The 19,044-nt window shown below is 43.3% G+C and overlaps 10 protein-coding genes across 10 annotated transcripts; 2 read left to right on the top strand and 8 right to left on the bottom strand.

The window, feature by feature from the left end:
• Window positions 1-419: 419 nt before the first annotated feature.
• On the bottom strand, window positions 420-1,034 carry DI49_5239 (uncharacterized protein; the record flags this gene model as incomplete). Its single annotated transcript, XM_018368232.1, has 1 exon — window positions 420-1,034. One exon carries the CDS (start codon window positions 1,032-1,034, stop codon window positions 420-422), a length of 615 nt encoding a protein of 204 aa, XP_018218812.1.
• Window positions 1,035-1,505: 471 nt separating this feature from the next.
• USV1 (Usv1p) lies at window positions 1,506-2,684 on the bottom strand (the record flags this gene model as incomplete). The annotated part of the gene is made up of 1 exon (XM_018368231.1): window positions 1,506-2,684. The coding sequence occupies one exon, from the start codon at window positions 2,682-2,684 to the stop codon at window positions 1,506-1,508; it is 1,179 nt and encodes a 392-aa protein (XP_018218811.1).
• A 941-nt stretch (window positions 2,685-3,625) lies between these two features.
• Window positions 3,626-9,274, bottom strand: FAS2 (trifunctional fatty acid synthase subunit FAS2; the record flags this gene model as incomplete). Its single annotated transcript, XM_018368230.1, has 1 exon — window positions 3,626-9,274. The coding sequence occupies one exon, from the start codon at window positions 9,272-9,274 to the stop codon at window positions 3,626-3,628; it is 5,649 nt and encodes a 1,882-aa protein (XP_018218810.1).
• A 484-nt stretch (window positions 9,275-9,758) lies between these two features.
• SSO1 (syntaxin) lies at window positions 9,759-10,631 on the bottom strand (the record flags this gene model as incomplete). The annotated part of the gene is made up of 1 exon (XM_018368229.1): window positions 9,759-10,631. One exon carries the CDS (start codon window positions 10,629-10,631, stop codon window positions 9,759-9,761), a length of 873 nt encoding a protein of 290 aa, XP_018218809.1.
• A 430-nt stretch (window positions 10,632-11,061) lies between these two features.
• NSL1 (MIND complex subunit NSL1) lies at window positions 11,062-11,718 on the bottom strand (the record flags this gene model as incomplete). Its single annotated transcript, XM_018368228.1, has 1 exon — window positions 11,062-11,718. The coding sequence occupies one exon, from the start codon at window positions 11,716-11,718 to the stop codon at window positions 11,062-11,064; it is 657 nt and encodes a 218-aa protein (XP_018218808.1).
• Window positions 11,719-12,464: 746 nt separating this feature from the next.
• Window positions 12,465-12,959, top strand: VMA11 (H(+)-transporting V0 sector ATPase subunit c'; the record flags this gene model as incomplete). The annotated part of the gene is made up of 1 exon (XM_018368227.1): window positions 12,465-12,959. One exon carries the CDS (start codon window positions 12,465-12,467, stop codon window positions 12,957-12,959), a length of 495 nt encoding a protein of 164 aa, XP_018218807.1.
• Window positions 12,960-13,261: 302 nt separating this feature from the next.
• Window positions 13,262-14,680, bottom strand: RVB2 (RuvB family ATP-dependent DNA helicase reptin; the record flags this gene model as incomplete). Its single annotated transcript, XM_018368226.1, has 1 exon — window positions 13,262-14,680. One exon carries the CDS (start codon window positions 14,678-14,680, stop codon window positions 13,262-13,264), a length of 1,419 nt encoding a protein of 472 aa, XP_018218806.1.
• A 538-nt stretch (window positions 14,681-15,218) lies between these two features.
• On the top strand, window positions 15,219-16,313 carry ENV7 (putative serine/threonine protein kinase ENV7; the record flags this gene model as incomplete). The annotated part of the gene is made up of 1 exon (XM_018368225.1): window positions 15,219-16,313. One exon carries the CDS (start codon window positions 15,219-15,221, stop codon window positions 16,311-16,313), a length of 1,095 nt encoding a protein of 364 aa, XP_018218805.1.
• A 289-nt stretch (window positions 16,314-16,602) lies between these two features.
• On the bottom strand, window positions 16,603-17,460 carry SUI3 (translation initiation factor eIF2 subunit beta; the record flags this gene model as incomplete). The annotated part of the gene is made up of 1 exon (XM_018368224.1): window positions 16,603-17,460. The coding sequence occupies one exon, from the start codon at window positions 17,458-17,460 to the stop codon at window positions 16,603-16,605; it is 858 nt and encodes a 285-aa protein (XP_018218804.1).
• A 419-nt stretch (window positions 17,461-17,879) lies between these two features.
• Window positions 17,880-18,479, bottom strand: YAR1 (Yar1p; the record flags this gene model as incomplete). Its single annotated transcript, XM_018368223.1, has 1 exon — window positions 17,880-18,479. One exon carries the CDS (start codon window positions 18,477-18,479, stop codon window positions 17,880-17,882), a length of 600 nt encoding a protein of 199 aa, XP_018218803.1.
• Between the last annotated feature and the right edge of the window lie 565 nt (window positions 18,480-19,044).

The raw sequence follows: 19,044 nt of genomic DNA, 5'->3' as shown, positions 1-19,044 counted from the left end.
AATACATGTTCTATGCTCACGATTTCAGCACGACTAGTCAGCATGGATCAAGAAGAGTCCTGCGTGTGGCACACCTAAAAGGTGAGAGTGTTCTAAGCTTGAAGTGTATGCAAAAAAATACGGGCGTGTATTTGAAAAGAATATGGTTATATATGACTATCGAAGTGCTTATTACAGACCTCTTGTGTTGTTTGCAGATAAAACTCTTCTTTTTTATCTACGTATACTGAATGAATAGTAAACTAATACGAATAAAAAAAAGCCGACATAAACAAATAATAAAAAACGAAATGAAATGACATGAAATGATATGATATGGTATGGTATGATATGATAAGATATGACATAATGGACTGTGACATGGATATAAAATAGTACAAATAAGGAATATGCAAAAAAAAATACTATCCGTGGTGTAATCATTCTTGTACGCTTTCCAAAGGATTAAAACTTTGTGAAGTGTAAGGATTAAATTTGGGCCTAGAGTTGAATATAGACGACGCAGAAGTTGGCGGGGAGGAAGACAAGGATCCGGAGTTGGAGCTGGAGGGCGCATTTTGTTGATGTAGTGACATTTGTTCAGCAGTCAGTCTATCCATTTTTTCGCACGCTTGTTGCTCTTCTACAGACAGCAGTGATCTTGGGCAGAAAAACAAATCGTCTTTGAAGGACTTGCAGATATTGTTCTTGTATATTATGGAGGAGTGATCTATGTCCGGGACAGCGTAATGCTGGGATGACCCGCTAAAGTGCAGTGGAGGGACGTTATTAGTGCTGACATTCTTGTTGGGATTCGAGCTTGCGTTGGCGCCTGCAAGAAACAAAGGGGGAGTTATTGGCTGTTGTTGCTGTTGCGGCTGTAGCGGAGGTGGACGCTGCTGCTGTTGTTGTTGTAGTTGTTGCTGCTGCTGCTGCTGAAGATGGTCATACTTGAAATTCGGGAAACTGATCGTATCTGGATTGAAATTGAAAGTATTGCTGCTCGCGAAATTCATTGGTTCTTGGATGTTGGGAGGTGTGTTATAGGGCATCATTTCATGTATTGTGAAAATGACGAATTCTGTGATCTGGTATGTTGTTTAGTCTGACAAATCCGAAAAAGCGTCATCGTTTCAACTGACTTCAGATAAAAGCTTCTTTCCTTTCTTTTTCTTATTATTTCATTTTACGGGGGGAGGTCCGGCGCCGGGTAAACCCTGAGAGGCATCTGGGATTCTATATCAAAGTACAAATGTGTGCAAAATCGCAATGGCAAGGTGTTGTTGTCCTGGGCAGATTTCCTTTTTGTAGTAGCGTTTGTAGTTGTTTCGTGGCTTGTTATGCGCTTATTGGCCATTCGCTACTTAAGGAGCGTCGTTCAAATTTTGCACTGTAATTAAACAAAACTTAGACATAAACATAAAATTAAGCATATACTTTTTGGCCCGGCCGGTCAGATGTTTTGCCCAGATTTAACATAATATTTTTACATATACAGAAATAATATTTAAAAAAGAATCCGTGGTTTATGTCAGTATGTAATCGACGCTGAGTCTTTTCTTGTTGGTATTGATCAAAAGGTCCGAGTCTGTTAGAGTCTCCAGCCTCTTTTTGCCGTCATTATTGTCGTCGTCAGAGGGGATTTTGCCCTTGTCGTTGCCGGCTTTCTTTATGCTTTCATTAGGGTTGTTGTCATACGATTGCTGTTGGAATGGTTGGTGATGCTGTTGGAAAATTACTGGTTTTGCTTCGGTGCCCAGGTTTGGTGCACAATATGGCGCAGGAAATGAATTATTAGTGGTATTAGTAGTATTATTTGATCTGAAATTATAGTTATCCATGATTCTGCGAGCCTGGAAATCGGCCGAGTCAGGATGTTTAAAAGATACATTTGGTACAGATCTCGGAGGCAAAGACGATAGCATTACCTCTGCGGGCGGAGGACCCGCTGCATTCGGGTTCACGTTCAGCGGGTATTGCACCTGCATAGAGGGCAGGTAATTAACAGCAGTGCTGTTGCTGGGAAGCGGATACTGGTAGTAGCTGTCTAAGGCGGCCGGGTGGGACGGGTAGTAGAAGGCCGCCGGCGGCTGTTGATGTTGCGGAGAAGTAGCGCCGAAATACTGCTGTTGCGCGCTGTAGGTGGCACCTGGTGAGATGGGCGGGATGCTTCTCGCGTTAGTGATGAACTCCGGCGGAGAATGAATGATTTGCGGCGGCCTCTCGTTCTCCGCCATCATTCCTATACTGGTGCCGGCGGTATTAGTTTTCCTGGAAGGATGGTCCGAATATGAGGTGGAAGAGGACGCCGACGAAGAAGACGCAGAAGAAGACGAGGACATAGACGAAGACGACGGTTTCCGCTGATGTGGGTCCGCAGGATGGAGTTGTTTATGTGCGTGCACCGACTCCCGGTGCTGCTTCAGATTGTCGACTCTACTGAAGAACTTCAAACACGCAGGACACTGGAACGGCTTTTCCCCCGTGTGTTTTCTTATGTGACGTGCAAGATGCTCCGCCCTAGTGAAGGACATCGCACACCCGTCGTACCCTGTGCACTTGAACGTCTTCCTTCGAGCACTCTTGGTTCTCTTCGGCGTAGACGCCGCTACAGCGCTGGTACTACCACCGTTAAGAATACTGCCAGCAGTTCGGTTCGTTGCGGTTCCCATCTCGCGGTTTTCTTGTCTTATAGCAGCAGGCATCGAAGTGTTTTCGATGTGTTGGTTTAAAAAAAACAAAAAACAAAGCTTGCTCCGTAGATCGCAGCTGAGTCCTTTTTCTTACGTACGTGAATGCTAGAGCTATTGCAAATTTCGCAGCCAAGAACTTCTACCAATGTCGAACTGTAAACTCAATTCGTGGGTAACCACAGATTTAAGAACGAAACTAGGACTGTGGGCAGTACTGCTAAATTGTAATTGTTATATACAGATGCTGCTGGACGGTAAAGGGGCGGCATGTGGGAGCAAGATATCTTGCAAAAGACATCCCAAATAGAGGGGGGACAAACAAGGCCCTTAAGGAGACCCCAAAAGCGGCGGAATTCGAAGCCAAAACACGTCTGCCCTTAAGCAAAGGAGACCAGCGGCGACGATCGAGGATGCCGCGTTTTTAAGGGCACACACACCCACCTTCTCGTGCTTTTTTCTTTCTTTTTCCTGTATTTGGTGCAGGCGATCAAGGGGTGGCTCACACACCGGGCCGCAGGGCCCGCTCCCGCTTGCTGCCAAGACCCTATATCTGTACACCACAGCACATCTACCCCCTGCCCCACGCCCTTGAGTGTCGAACAATAGCCGGCAGCATGGTAAGCCAGCATCGGCCTCCCCACCCTCCCGACGCTGCGCTACCCTGTACGACAGAACTACCACAGCCCAAACCAGGTGCTGGGCTAGCCGATAAAGGGAAAAGCTAATTACCCCGGAGCACTGCTGTGGGGCTTCTTTTCTTCCACACGTCAAGGCGGCGCCGCGGGAATTTCGTGCAGGAGCACAGCTCGCGTCACGGCCTAGAGGCGCGTTGACGTGCAGGACGACCAAGCGGGACTAAAGAGTACGGTACAGTACAGTAGAGTAAAGGTAAACAAAAAGATCTTTAAGTAAATAGCGAGGCTATAGAGAGACTATGTATGTAGAAGTTTGGTCTATTTCTTGGTAGAGATGGCAACTGCGACGGCTTGCACGTCGTCGTGGGAGATGGACACCTTCACGTCGGTGACGCCGGCTTGGTCGGCAAGCTTCTTAGCGTTGCCGTGCAATTCGACGGCAGGCCCGTTCTTGTTGACACGAACGATCTCGATGTCCTTCAAGGCGGCACCGCCGCCGAGGGACTTGACGCCCAGGGACTTGAAGACCGCTTCCTTAGCCGACCACGTGCCGGCGAAGGAGCTTTKGGCGCTTGGTTGCGCGGTACAGTACTTGATTTCCTGCGCGGTGAAGTTGCGCTCGATGAAAGTGTCGTTTTCCACGTTGATGCTGGTGATCAATTCCACGTCCACACCAACACCGCCGTTGGCGGCCTTTTCCTTGGTCATGGTTTCCAAGATTTTGGCGGTCTCGACGGCACTGGTGGTCATGTAGCTGTCCTTGTTTTGGATGCCCTTGGCGTTGAAAGTCAAAGTGCCGACCTTGTCCTTGGAGACACGGGCTAATGGGTCCAAGTAGACATTCTCCTCCAAGTCATCAGTGTAAGGAGCGTGCTCCTTGCTGACAAACAACTTGTTGTGGATCATACCGTTGTGGAAGTACTTGTAAGCACCCTTTTCTCTGGCATTGACCTTGGCGGCATACTCGTTGTATCTGTCTTCAGTGATGGAACCATACAAGTAGTCTGGATGGACCACGATGGCTTGACCACCCTTTTGACCAAACCCGAACGAGGTGATGGACACGGCTCTGACACCGTCGGTCTTCAAAGTCTTGGATGGATACAAAACGTACTCGAATTGCTCCAGGACCTTGTCCACGTTATCAGCGTTACGGTTACCTGGGATGATACCACTGTTTAGGATTTGCAAGGCACCGTTCATCATCCATGCACCGGCAGCACCCTTTGGATGACCGGTCAAGAATTTCTGGAAAACACCAATGACGGGGTTACCTTCGGATCTACCCAAATGCTTCATCATTTCGTTGATTGTGGCAGACTCGTTCTTGTCATTGGCCTTGGTGGAGGTACCGTGGAACGATGCAACACCCAAGTCGTCAATGGTTAACCCGTATGTGGCCAAAGCCCCTCTCAATGGAGCAATACGTGGGTCTCTCTTAAAGAAGTCATTACCCCATTGCTGTTGAGCGGCTCTTAGTTGCTTTTCTGCCTCGTTGTGGATGTCTCTGGTACGTTCAAGCAAGAATTCGTTTTGATCTTCGTTTGGAATGTCCTCCACTTCCAATTTCAAAGCTTCCAATTCGTTTTCTACCCAATCTTTGATTTGAGATTCACGGGTGACTAATTGGCGCTTTCTGTACTTGATGTTCAAGTTAGGTGAAGCGTACTTCAAAGTGGAATGATGTTCACGTGCAGTGGTCAAAATACCTTTACCTGGAGCTGGAACGGATCTACCGATCTTATCGGTAGCAGTGGCAGCCATGGCAACAATACCGTAAATTGGCACACCCATCTTCAAAGCTAGATCAGCTTGCATGATGATTTGGATACCAGCACCTTGGGCTTCCATGAACCCGCTACGGGTTGTGGTGGCAGGTCTGGACATTTCAGCTGGGGTACGACCATGTTCGAATTCTTCGAAAGTGTTGGTAGTGGCCTTCATGTTAGCGAATTCATAAGAACCTTCTTCTTGGAAATCATCGTAACCACCGACAATACAAATTCTGGCCTTACCAGACAAGATGGTCTCAACACCAATGTCAACAGATTCAACAGAGGTGGCACAGGCACCAACAGGTGTCTTGATTGGACCAGATGAAGAGATCAACAACATATTAACCCAAGCGGACATGGTGTTAATAAACGATTCTTGTAGGATATCGTTTTGGACTGGTTCATCCTTGTAACGGTCCTTGAACATACCACGTAGAGCAGAAACACCACCCATACCGGAACCGGAACAGTTACCAACTTCGGAAACATGAACGTATTTGTACATTTCATATGGATCGGTGATACCAGAGGAAATGAAGGCTTCCACAACGGAGACCAAAACAAACAATGTGATTGGGTCAACTTGAGAAATGATATCATCAGAGATACCATAAGTCTTAGCATTCCAACCAGTTGGGATTTGGCCAGCCACTAGACGGTCGAATCTCAAAGCCTTTGGAATATACAAGGTGGCACCCTTCAGTAATTTAACGGAGTATTCACCAGTTTCTGGAATTTCGAAAACATCCACTTTGTCACCATGTTGGTGTTTGAATTGCTCAGCAGTTTCCTTGGAGGCTTCGAATGGCTCCAAGTCCTCTTCAACAATAACTTCTTGGATCATTTCCTTCTTTTGTGGATTGTAACCGTTGAATAATTCAGCTTCAATTAATCTGATACCACTGTGTTCCAAGATAGATGCTTCATACTTGGCTTTGATGTCCTTGTCATCAACAGGTTCTTTGGTCTTGGAATCAACCCAACCGGTGTAAGGACGACCCTTCAAGTTACCGTTATGGTATGAAATGTTTCCTGTGATCCAGGCCATTTCAACACAACCTTCCAAAGAGAATTCCCCGAAGGCTTCCATTTCCCATCTGGTTCTAGAAGAACCCCATGGACCAACTTCAGCGAAACCGGTAACAACAATAACTCTCTCCAAGTCTAATAAACCTTCAAGCTCAGCAGGAGCAATTTCCTTAACTTGCTTGTATGGCTTCAATTCTGGGAAGTCCAATTGAATGTTGGCTCTTGGTTGAACTTGAACTTGAGCATAGGCGGCATCTGCACTGCTACCGTTAACAATCTTATGTTCCAAGGCAGTTTCGATGGAAACGGCCTTTCTAACTTCAGAAGTTTCAACCAATTCTTTACGCAATTTAGCAGTGAATTCCTTCAATTCAGGAACGAATTGTAAACCACCGTTCAAATCAGCCATAACAGGAGATTCTTGACATAATTCAACAACTTCAGGGGTCAACAAACCTAACAAATTGAAGGCCATTTCTTTTTGAGAGAAAGTACGAACACCCATCTTTTCAATGCCTTCAGCAATGACGTTGTTAGCACTCATCAAACCGGTACCTCTTGTCCAACCAATAATAGCACCACAAACGGTCATTTGGTTAGCCCAGGATTCAGAATGCCATCTGTTGAATAGAGTTTCCAAAGACAGTTTAGATTCTGAGTACATACCATCACCACCGAAAGTACCATGGTTTGGAGACATTGGCAAGATAACTTGAGCTGGTCTTGTTTCAATACCTCTGGCTGACTTTTGCTTCTTGACGCCACCCATCATTCTTAAAATATTGGTCAACATGATTCTGTGAGCAAATTCAGATTTAGAATCGATGTTTTCAATTTCAATACCTTGCTCTGGAATGGCAGCGAATGGAATAATAGCATCTAGATCCCAACCTAGACCACCGTTCTTTTCACTGTCGTAGATGTATTCAATCAAAGCTTCGACATCTTGCTTAGAACCTTGGTTGAATGGAACGACAATTAAAGTAGAACCCTTGGCACCGTACTTGGCGTAAATTGATTGATAATAGTCTGTAACTTGTTTAGAGAAACGAGAGGTGGTAACAATAACTTTAGCACCACCTTGCAACAAACCTTGCAAAACTTCAGCACCAATAGAACCCTTACCAGCACCAGTGATCAAAACATACTTGTCTTTGAAAGTAACACCGTTGAAGGCAGCCTTCTCCAAACCATCCAAGAAAAGAGATGACAATTGACGGTCGTATTTCCAGTCTCCGGCAGGAGTCTTTACTCTTAAATGTAAGAAAGGAATAGTTTCTCTTGGAATAGTAGAAGAAACAGTTTTAGAAATGGTAGATTTGTTTGGCAAAGAAGCAACTTCTTTGGTAGAGTCCTTGTCCAAGGCATCTTCAACAATCATACCAGCTAATTGAGTGGTTTGAGAAGGATCAATTTCTTTGGAGCTTTCTAAGAATTTCATCAAATCACTGTACAACTTTTCGAATTCAAGCTTGGTAGAGCTGGAAATATCGTGCTTATCAGCTTGAGCATTGATAGCCTTGTAAACACGGGTCAAATCTTCTTCAATAGTTGGTTGAGAGTCCTTAGTGATTGGACCACCAAGGGCCATTTCTTGCACGTATTGAGATAATTTTCTGACTTTTTCTCTTGGCTCTTCTGAGTAAGTAATGTTACCATTCTTGTCAATAGCAGTCTTTGGACCAGTTGGTTTAGCAACATCCTTGTAGACTGGATCAACATCCAAGACTTGTTTACAGTTTTGAATCAACTGTTCACCAAGTGTCTTAACCAATTGGTAGTTTTCACCCTTAGTTTCATCAGTTTTAGAGATATGGTATTCCATGAACTTGATCAAGGCATCGTTAGATCTGTTCATGATGTTGATAGCTTCGCTAACAACTTCTCTGTCCACATTCTTCAAGACACCGTGAATAATCTCGAAATATAAGGACAGTAAAGATTGCTTGGCCCAATTCCAAGAAGAATCGAAAGTTCTGGCCTTCTTTCTAGAGAAAGAGGTGGCAACACCGCTGATGAAAAATTCACCTAGTTCGGCATTCAAGTAATCTAATTGAGCTTGTAGTTCAGCGACAGTATCTTTTTCTTTCAAGTACTTTCTTTCACCGCCATCCAAATCCATCTTCAAGTAACGAGCCAAAACTTGTAGTTGGTGACGAGCTAAGACCTTGTGGTCCTTGGTTATTTCTTCCAAAGCACCAGCATCAATGGTAGCACCACCAGCGGCAGCGCCTGGAGCGGCAGAAGCACTGGCAGAAGAAGACAAATCGATACCAGTAATGGAAGCGTATTTTTGAGCCATGGAATCCAAGAAAGCCTTGGCTTCGACTTCAGAACCTAAACGGGCAGCAGGTTCGTTGGATAGGGCCACTAAAAGGGCACCATCTTGTCTACCAGATGGCAAACCCCAACGGGTCTGCAAGTACTTTCTGGCCACGGTAATAGTAAACCCACCAGGCATCTTAGAAGAGATTAATCTTGACAACAAAGAGGAAGATTGTTTACCCAATGCACCAGAGAAGGTGTCTTGGAAAGCTTCAGCCAATTCCTCCAATGGGGTTTCTTCTGGCTTTTCTGGGGTGGAGCCGAATTCCTTACCCAAATCACCCAAAATTTCATTCTGAACAGTGGATTTACCACCGACCAAGTCCTTGATGGTCTTGGACATTGGAATTGAGTCTAGTGATTTTTTCAATTTATGAGCAACCAAAACACGCAAAACCAGAGAAGCCTTAGCAGGTTCATCGGCGATTTCAGCAACAGCAGCAACTGGAGCTGGGGCAGCAGCAGCAACTGGGGCAGCAGCAACTGGAGCAGCAGCAGCAGCAACTGGAGCTGGGGCTTCTTCCTTAGCAGCTTCTTCATTTGCGGCTAATTCAGATGGATCAGGGGTATAGTAGATCTCTCTAGAGTCCTTGGAGTAGCATAGAATTTGTCTTTGTAAAGATAAAGCCGCATCGTAAGATTCGTATTTATTCTTCAAAGTTCTTTGAGCCATCCCAGCCAAAGTTGGAGAAGGACCGATTTCAACAACTCTTTCAGTGTTGAAGTCTTTCAAAAAGACATCTTGAGTTTCAATCCATCTCACAGGAGATGCGAATTGATAAGCCAACAATTCTGTCAGTAAAATATGAGCTAATTCTTGCTCGACTTCCGGTTTCATATTTGTAATTGGTGCTGTTGTTACCTTTAGAAGTTGCTTTATTCGTTATTCGAGAAGAGTGAAGACCGCGATATCACGACGTTAATATTCAAAATACACGAGCTATATATGAGATACGTCCGTTTAGAAGCGGCTCGCTGCCCAACATCTGTCAACTACCCAACAAACCGTGCCCTAGTAAGATTTCGGTCGTAACCTTGCCAAGCGAGCAAATGGCATGTGAAAACCGTAAGGATAAAAAAAACGGTTGGATTTTACCCAACGCGATAGCGGAATGTACGGGTAATCACCCGTATATATGCACTGGCACATTAAACTTCAATGTGTCTAAACATTGCTTGGCGTATTGGTTGAGTAAAGAAATGATATAGAGTATAGTGAAGAATAGAATAGATAGGTAGAAGTATTAAGATCGATTAAAAATACACAAAGGAGGAGTTCGGGGTTAAAATAAAAACACAGACGGAAAAGGGAGACGTGTACTTCAACGCGATTTAACAACGGCTGGCACGACAACGACGATGACGACAACAATGATGATGGCGAAAACAATCAACCAGCATCTGATCTTGTTCTTTCTTGCTCTTCTGGCACTCTTGACGGCCTTGTCTGTGTGGCCGACACCTTGCTCTACGTCCAGTTGAGCGTCTTCAACGTTCTTATCAATGACGTCCACGTTCTCCTGTTGTTCTATTACGAGCTCTTCCATGTCATTGAACAACTGTGTTAGTTCAGCCATGGATTTTTCCAATTTCAGCAACTCCTGGTGTCTTGCCTGGACCTCTGCAAGAGCAGTCTTGGCTTCTCCACGTCTGTTTGCATTCAACAACGCTTGTGAAAATATCTGCTGGCCTCCCACATCACTTATAGCGGCTTCGACTTCGTCTTCGGTGGCCTCTGGCTGAATGATCATGTACTGCCTCTTGGCTTGGGATTTGTTCTCTTCCTTGTAGTTGGAGTCCACGATTCTATAGTCCTGGATCAGCTTCAAGAATCTTTGCCTGGAGTTTTCTGCCTGAGCTTGTTTATTTGTGTCGTGTATCCCGTCCATTTGAACACTTTTGATCTCACTTTTCAGTTTAAATTGCAAATCTTTCGCTTGTGCCACGAAATTGTCCAAAGAATGCCTCAAATGGCCCGCCTGCTCTTCATTGACTTCGGTCAGAAGCCTCTTGTGCAGTGAATCAATTTGGTCGATGGTGTGATCGTACTTATCAAGATCGCGATTAATCTCGCTGATCTTATTCATAAACCCCACAAAATCGTGGCCATCGGCACCGGCAGCACTGGAGCCTTCGTTCAATTCATATGATTCCTCGAAAGGGGTCTCCATCTGATATGGATTGTTGTAACTCATCTTTTTGGTTTCTATTTTTGGTTGCCCTTTTTTAATTGTAAAAGGGTTCTTTCTAAGCTAGATACGTTCTTCCGATAAAAGCGTTTCTTAGTTTTAAATGGGGGGTTTTGGCTCTTCAAATGAAAACTAGTGGTCTTTCTCCTTAGCTACACACTCAATGCAAGCTGCTTTTGTTCTGGATATTTTACGAGAATAGAAAGATCCTGCTACCTTTCTTTTTTTGTATTCGCGTTTCACAGACACTAATTTTTTCTCTTTAACGGGCAAAAATAGTGGATCCCTCTCTGTGCTCAGCCCGCAGATTGTCCTTTCTCGTTAACGTGTAGAAAAGGCTGGCTGTACTTTTTTTTGCCAACTTTTCGTACAAAAGTGGAACCACCTGCAAAGATCGTATCACGTCTCACGAACGCAGTTCTACTTGTTTTGCATTTCAATCCTTCTGTAGGTAGTCCATTAGATGCTTGACCTTCTCCACGTTGTATCGCACCTGAGGCAGGTTTTGTTGTGTTTGACTCAGCTCATTGAGCGAGACCTCATAATCGTGTTTAATGTCATCCCAGTTAGTCTCGGCAGCTTGATGATCGCCTTCGCCGCCTTCATCTTGCTCCGCGGCTTGCTGGTCTGTCATTCTGGCTTCCAGAACGCCGATTCTTCCATCTAGATGCATCAGGTATTCATCCTTGGCGTTGTTGTATACCTCGTTGATCTTGGCGGGCCCTGTTTGCCTCAACTGGGCCACCTTGACTGTTTCGTCTTCCCACTCTTGGTACATCTTCCTAACTTGCTCATTCAGCTCCAGATCGAAGGGCTCCATGTACTTCTCTTGAGACTCCATGATTAGCTGCTTCACCGTCTTGCCCTGAGTGTCGGCGTTTACCACTTCTAAAGATTTGGAGGCCATCGTCATGGCACTCAACAAAAACTCTTGCAATTGTATCTGCACCTCTCTTCTGACAGCATCATCGTCGTGATCCTTCTTTGGCAAATGCAGGTCAGTTTTCTCCTCGAGGATATCATGGAACTGGTGGTATATGCTTCGGAGCTGCTCAACAGTTACGTCCAGTTTTTTGGAGTGACTTTGTGACATCTTCGCGTGCTGTTCCTGTCTTTTGAGCGTTGTTGGTATAGACACGAAAAGATCCGGGAGCCGGGGTTTGTTTCCTCAGAACTGCATTAACTGCTCAACTTGCGTACTTTATTTGTTTGTTTATTCTCTTGCGTTTTCGCACGCACAATGAATCGCGGCAAATTGTGCCATCGCACTATTTTTCCCATTATGCATCAGGAACGCCCACTCAGCAGATAACAAGAAACAGCACCAGGCGGACGCAAACACCTTTGCCTCAGCCGGCGGTATGTAAGTATATATATATATATATATATATATATATATGTATGTATGTGAGTGTGTGTGTATGTGTATGGACACCTTTGGTGCTGTTAGCTTACCGGGTCGGACTCAATTGAGCCTCTTCTTGACTTGATGTAGAGCATTTCCTCCCTTGTAAAAAAAATTAGAAAAAATGGTTAAGATGTTGCTTTTAAGAGAACGTGAGTGTGCCGTCATCCAGATCTCTTCCTCGATTAAAGTTGCTTGTCGGAGTCTGTGTCTGTTTGGGCTGTAGTTTTACCTAAAAGCAGCACTTGGATGATGCGTATTTTACCCGGTACGCATCTTTCCGCTAAGAAATATTCCCTATTGAAAGAGTGATTAGTTAAAAAAAGGAATATCGATAACCTGGTACTTTTCTTTTTTGCTTGCAAAGAATAGCTACATATAACAAAGCAAGAGTCGGAGGAGGAAAAGGGTCCATTCTATTATTCTCTACAAACATGTCAACGCAACTCGCAACTAACATATACGCTCCATTCTACGCTCCCTTTTTCGGGTTTGCAGGTTGTGCTGCTGCCATGGTGCTTTCCTGTTTAGGTGCTGCCATCGGCACAGCCAAGTCAGGTATTGGTATTGCTGGTATCGGTACTTTCAAGCCCGAATTGATCATGAAGTCTCTGATCCCCGTGGTCATGAGTGGTATTTTAGCCATTTATGGGCTTGTTGTGGCCGTCTTAATTGCAGGTAATTTGTCTCCTACGGAAGACTATACCCTCTTCAACGGGTTCATGCACTTAAGCTGTGGGCTTTGTGTAGGGTTTGCCTGCTTAAGTAGTGGCTACGCCATTGGTATGGTCGGTGATGTGGGTGTCAGAAAGTATATGCACCAACCAAGGCTTTTCGTCGGTATTGTTTTGATTCTTATTTTCTCTGAAGTTCTAGGGTTATACGGTATGATTGTAGCTTTGATTTTGAACACTAGAGGCTCTGAATGAGTCAAGAGTTTAAAGGAAAATAGCAGTAATAAAAAATAAAAAAAAAAACTTCTCATAAACGCACAATCCCTCTTCATATATGTATAAAATATAGTATCTATTATAGTATTGTTATATATATAAGCAATCGATAATCGTTCGAAAGAATGGTACATCACATGGCCCTCGGTTTGCAGACGTGCCACTGTTTCTTTACTCTTTTTTTTTTTTTTTTCTTTTATTTTTTATTACCGACAATCACGTATATATAAATTTATGTATATTTATATATAATAATATTTCCAATTTAGAATACAAAATGCTTATTCGGTAGTATCCATAGCATCAGGGTCTGCTGACTTAACACTCGAGATTTGAACCTTGCCTTGATCGTCGATGTATTGCGACTCATTTTCTTGAACATACTTGACGGATCTAGCACTGTCCAAAAATAACAAATAAGCCCTCTTTACATCTTCCACTTCAACAGTATTGTTTTTCCTTTTCATGGCAATTTGTTGAGCAACTGAGATTAAATTACTGCTGTAACGTAAACTAGTTTCAACACCAGTCTTGGTCAACAGATCCAAGGCATCCGACGATAATTCAACTTCTTCCTCTTGAGCCCTTATGGATAAGATCGTTTTGATTTCTTGCTCATTATAACTACTGGTTGTGATGATAATCGATCTGTCCAAAAGATCAAGCGGTAACCCATGTGGAGATTTGTAATTGGTCCCTCTAGTCTTGGAAACACCTCTATTCGTAGCCATCATGACAATTGGGGCAAACTCATCTTCTAAAGCCCTATTTATGAACGAAAAACACTCAATGTCCAACATGTGAACTTCATCGATGAATAATACACCTGGGACAATTTCTGCTTTACCTTCTTCTTTCCATTCTGCCACTTTTGTGTTGATCTGGTCTCTCACTTCGGATCTAATTTCACCCGTGTCACCAGTAAATAACGCCAAAAAGCCTTGAGTCCTGGAGTTAATAACATCGATTTCATGCAATGACACTGTATGAACCACTGTTTTCCTCTTTTGTAATTCACCTTCTGGGCATTGAACAAACCTCGTGTCAGCGCCCATGGCATCATAGTCTCTGGATCTAGCAAAGGATCTACCCAGCTTGGTAATCTTCCCACTAGCCTTATCAATGGAGATAACGTCACCAGCTAGCACTTTTTCTTTAGTTAAACCATCAATCATCTTATTACCCAATTCATATATGGTTTCCATATCTGTTGTCTTGATAGTCAGCTTACCTTGCTTGTGGCCACCAGTGATGGATCTGTCAATTTGGATTTCCACAACTTCACCTTCAATCAATTCGGTTTCTTCTTTGATTTTGATACCGATGGACTTTCTAAAGGCCTGCGTCAAAGCTTCAGTCTTACTCAGTTCCAGGGAAAAGATTTCAGAACCTGCAATAGCAGTGAAAGGTACATCTTTACCTAAAGATTGGGAAACACCCATGGCAAGAGCGGTCTTACCAGTGGAAGGAGGACCTGCCACTAAGACGGCCCTGCCCGCTATAGTTCCATTTTGAACCATCTTCAGTATCACACCAGCGGCACGACGGGCTTGCAATTGCCCAACCATACCTTCAGAAGTTGGACGCGGTTGTAAGTTCTCATCCAGGCCCAACCCTGTAATATGAGAGTGGGCAGCAATCAATGACAACGACTTCAAAGAATCCGATGCTTCATTTGGATCACTAGTTTGGATTGACATTATGGTACGCTCGTAATTTGTTGACTTTTGAAAGTTTTTTTTCTTGTCTGCTGACGAAAATATAAATATAGTCGAATTTAAGTAACACTATTTCCTTTTGATAGAGTATCGTTTGTACCGAGTTTACTTAGCTTTCATCCTTTCCTCTATCGAAAACCTTCAAATGTTCGCTGAAAAAATAATTTTTCAACTTTCCTTGAAAAGTGGTCACGTGGAAGGTTTAAGGCATAAGGTTTTATGTATTCTATAGTAAAAGAGACACTAGATATTGTATGCAAGTGGCTGTTTGAGTTAGCTCACATCGCTGGAGTTACGGAGTTATCCAATCTCAATGATCCGCTACTTTTCTTGTCCGTTCAACGTGTTTTTGCGTGGCTAGTACCTGTTGTGCTGTTGAATGTCACCGCATTTAGGACCTTTTCGGTATCTAGTTTTGGAAGATGTTGAACTATATTTTCTTCAAAGAATGGGACGAAGTATAAACAAGAGCAACTGTCATCTCGGTAACATTTATAATTGCGTTTTTTGAATCCAATCAATGAGTTCTGTCGTGCTGGAACTGTTCCAGTATTTATGCTGCTGCCGTGGCTTTTCCGATACAACTATCAGAGTGAATGATAAACGATATAGAATACAAAGATTACTAGGAGAAGGTGGACTGTCGTTTGTATATCTGGTACAACTATTGAAGGGTTCTCTCATTATGGAAAATGGTGTTGTTGCACCAGAACTATATGCACTAAAAAAGATTATTTGCCCTAGCGTAGAGAGTATTTCTAATGGTATGCGAGAAATAGAGAACTACAAGCGATTTCAAAGCCCTTATGTCATTCAAAGCATTGACTCTCAAGTAATGCAGGAGAAAGATGGCTCAAAGTCAATTTATATAATATTACCCTTTTATGCATTAGGGAGCTTACAAGACTCGATTAACCGGAGACTATTGGAAGGTACTTTTATATCAGAAGCGGAATGCGTCAGGATAATGCTTGGAGTGATAAGAGGTTTGCTTTGTTTACACGATCCGGCATCGAGACAGGATAATACCAATCCCAGAACAACTATTGATACGGTATCTATGACTTATAGTGACGAAACAGCGTTTCTTTTAGAAGATACTCCTTTAGAAATGGATATGCTTTCTTCTAGTTTAGGTGCTTCAATTGCATACGCACATCGCGATATCACACCTTCCAATATTCTATTTTCGTCAGACGGATTGCCGGTCATAGGTGACCTCGGCTCTTGTTCTCAAGCTGATATAATAATTGGAAACAGGAACCAGCTCAGAGAGCTACAAGAATGGGTAAACGACAACTGCACATTACCATACACGGCACCGGAACTTTTGGATTTGAAATTGAATCAGGAATTGGATTGTAAGGTGGATATATGGTCTCTGGGTTGTACGTTTTATACTTTAATGTTTGGCATTTCTCCTTTTGAGCGAGAAGAACAAATACATGGCGCTTCTATAACTTATGCTATCAGTACTGGCAAGTACAGTTTCCCAAGAAATTCTCGATTTTCTGAGGGACTTCTGAATGTGATCAAGAAATGCATTCAAGTGGACCCCGTACAAAGACCTACCACCAGTCAATTGTTAAATGCTTTACAAGATTTGGAGAGTTGATTGATTTTACTTCTTGAAGCTCCCTCTGCGCGCCAGCGAAAAAAGGCAGGACACAACGGCAGGCTGGTCATGCAATGTGGATGTCTTGGCTGAGGAAGGTGGTTGCTACTACTTCACGTTTATATCTATGCATGAATTTATCTTTTTTGTGAGAGTTTTTAAGTATTATATTAAAAATTTTTTAATTTTTCTTCATTTGAACATTAAATATCTAATGAAACGAATAAAATACACAAGATAAACGAAATCCGTATTTATTATATATATGCCAACAGATAAAGCACCAACATCACATTCTCCTTCTCTTACCGACGGTAGCTTGGAAACCGGTTTTGATGGAAGTGACAGATCTGGTAGAACCACAACTTTTACAGACCATAAAGAACAATCTGTTGGATTGTTCCCTCTTTAATTCAGTGTTGATACTCTTACAAGTTTTACAAGTGACGTACTCCAAAATGTATCTTCTTAAAACGTTTTCCATTTGTTTAGATTGAAACTTACCCTTGATGACTAATCTTTTTTGACCGTCAACAGAACCGGATGTACCTAATTCTGCAAATAGATATTGAATCAAATGTTCTGGAGATCTATGCAATTTTTCGGCGATGTCTTGGATATTCGAGAAAATAGTCTTTTTACCATCACGCAAACAAACAGGAGGAGGAATTCTGAACTTTGGACCACTTCTGTCACCAGCAAGTTCTGGGTTATTGGCTCTTAAAATGTTGAAAAATCTAGATAATAATTCTGGATAAGGTAGACCGACCTCTTGTTGGATGCTGGCGCTAGCAGCTGGAGTGGCTTCTTTGCTTTCAGCATCGACGTTGTCTAGACCAGCCTTGGCTAATTCCTTTTCGAACGCGTCTACGCTACTGTCCTTAGTCTTCTTCTTTTTCTTCTTCAAGGACAACTCACCCAAGGCTTCGGCTATGTCGTCGGTAGGCTCCGTTTCAGGCTCGGCGTCAGCGGAAGCACTCTTGGACTTCTTCTTTTTCTTCTTTAATCCAGCAAATAGATCATCACCTGAACCATTTTCTTTACCGTTTACTGCAGCATCAAAATCATCTGGAATTACCTTCTTGGTCTTCTTCTTCTTCTTTAAAGTAGGGTCAAATCCTAATTCAGCAGCTAAATCAGAGGACATCGTGTGCGTGCTTTCTATGTGACTGGTCTCCTGGGTGCTTTTTAGGTGATACGCAACCTGGCTAGTCTCTCTTCTAATGCCTTCTTCTGCTTTCTTCTTTTTCTTTTTTTTCCATCGAATTCACTTTTGCTCGCAACTACAAAATTTTTCACTCCGTCGAAGGTGAGGATGGCAGCCCAACGGGTAATGCCGATAAATGGTATAAGGCAGAGTATGCACTCTTATAGCGGTTTTAATCATGTTTAGAGATATATACTATTATCACTACGGGTTTTTATATCTTTTATTTGATCGTATTTATCAATGCATTTCCACCACGCCCTCCGTCATTCTTTCCATCTTCTTTCAACACCAGGAATGGGATATCATGCCTATTAGATGTAAGCGTGTTTCAACTCCACGTAGGGACAGCTGTCTGCTTAATCCTTATTTATATTTAACTTTTCAGTTTCCTCTCTTAAAGCATCAGTGGCCTCCTTAGTGACTTGTTCAATTTCTGTACCCTTTGTGATTTGAACGCCAGCTTGTCCCTCACACTGTGTATCTTCATCATCCTCGGGCTCAACATCGTATTTCTTCAAGAAGTACGTCTCTACGTCTTCCTTCCCGCTGTTCTCGGCTTCAAAGATGGCATCGTGGCCAAACTTATTTCTGATGAAGGGGTCGGCCTCATATTCGTCACATAGTAATCTGACCACGTCCAGTTTGCCGTTCAACGAGGCCCAATGAAGTGCGGTGTTGCCTGTTTCGTTTACCTCATTGATGAAGGCTTTCAACTCTTCAGCACTGTTCTCGCGAGAAACCGTCTCAAGTATGTACTGGACTGTCTCAACATGGCCGTTTGCTGCAGCCATGTGCAAAGCTGTAGAGTTGGACCCGCTTTCTTTGCACGAGACCAACAACTTGGGGCTGATCAAAGTGCTAAATATATCCTTAAGCGAATCCAGGTCGCCAGCTCTGGCGTCGAGTATTATCGCGTCTTGGTCTTCTTGTTCCAAAGGTTCAGTGTGTAGGCCCATGTCTGCGTGTGGATGTGATGTTGATTTCTGTTATTACTTCCCTTGAACGAGCAGGATAATTGTATTTACCAGATAAGAGCTACTATTATTCTCACAAGTGGTGATTAACTCATCGATTTTCTAATTCCTCTCTTTCTTTTCACTGCCATGAAAATTTCAGACTTCCGTATCCAGTGATGACAGCAAATAATTGTTTCTTTCCTCCCTACAATTAGTGACGCGGGATTGTTAACCCCCATGGCAGGGAGACTACCACCGGATAAGAACGCAGTCAAGATTGTTTGCTGAACGCTCGAGCAGCAAGCCGAGATCGTAGTAGTTCAAGTGCATCGTTCTTTGAATGTCTTTCTATTTGAAGCGAGTTTTGGACCGTACCGTGGGCGTTCAAAAAATTAGCTTTATGCGGTGCTCTTCAATCTTACCGATGCGTGACCCGCCTCTCGAAGCACGGATAAGTGTAAATGCATCTTTGTGAGTCTATACACTCATAAAAGGCCGTAATGGCGGCCATACATCACTCAAGAAGTTCTATGTCTTTTCGAGCTTTGCACAATTTTTTTTGGTT

Source organism: Saccharomyces eubayanus, chromosome XVI (assembly GCF_001298625.1).
Source record: "Saccharomyces eubayanus strain FM1318 chromosome XVI, whole genome shotgun sequence".
In the NCBI taxonomy this organism is placed as follows: domain Eukaryota; kingdom Fungi; phylum Ascomycota; class Saccharomycetes; order Saccharomycetales; family Saccharomycetaceae; genus Saccharomyces; species Saccharomyces eubayanus.
Note: the sequence above shows the minus strand (reverse complement) of the source record. Positions and strands in the feature narration are given on the sequence as shown.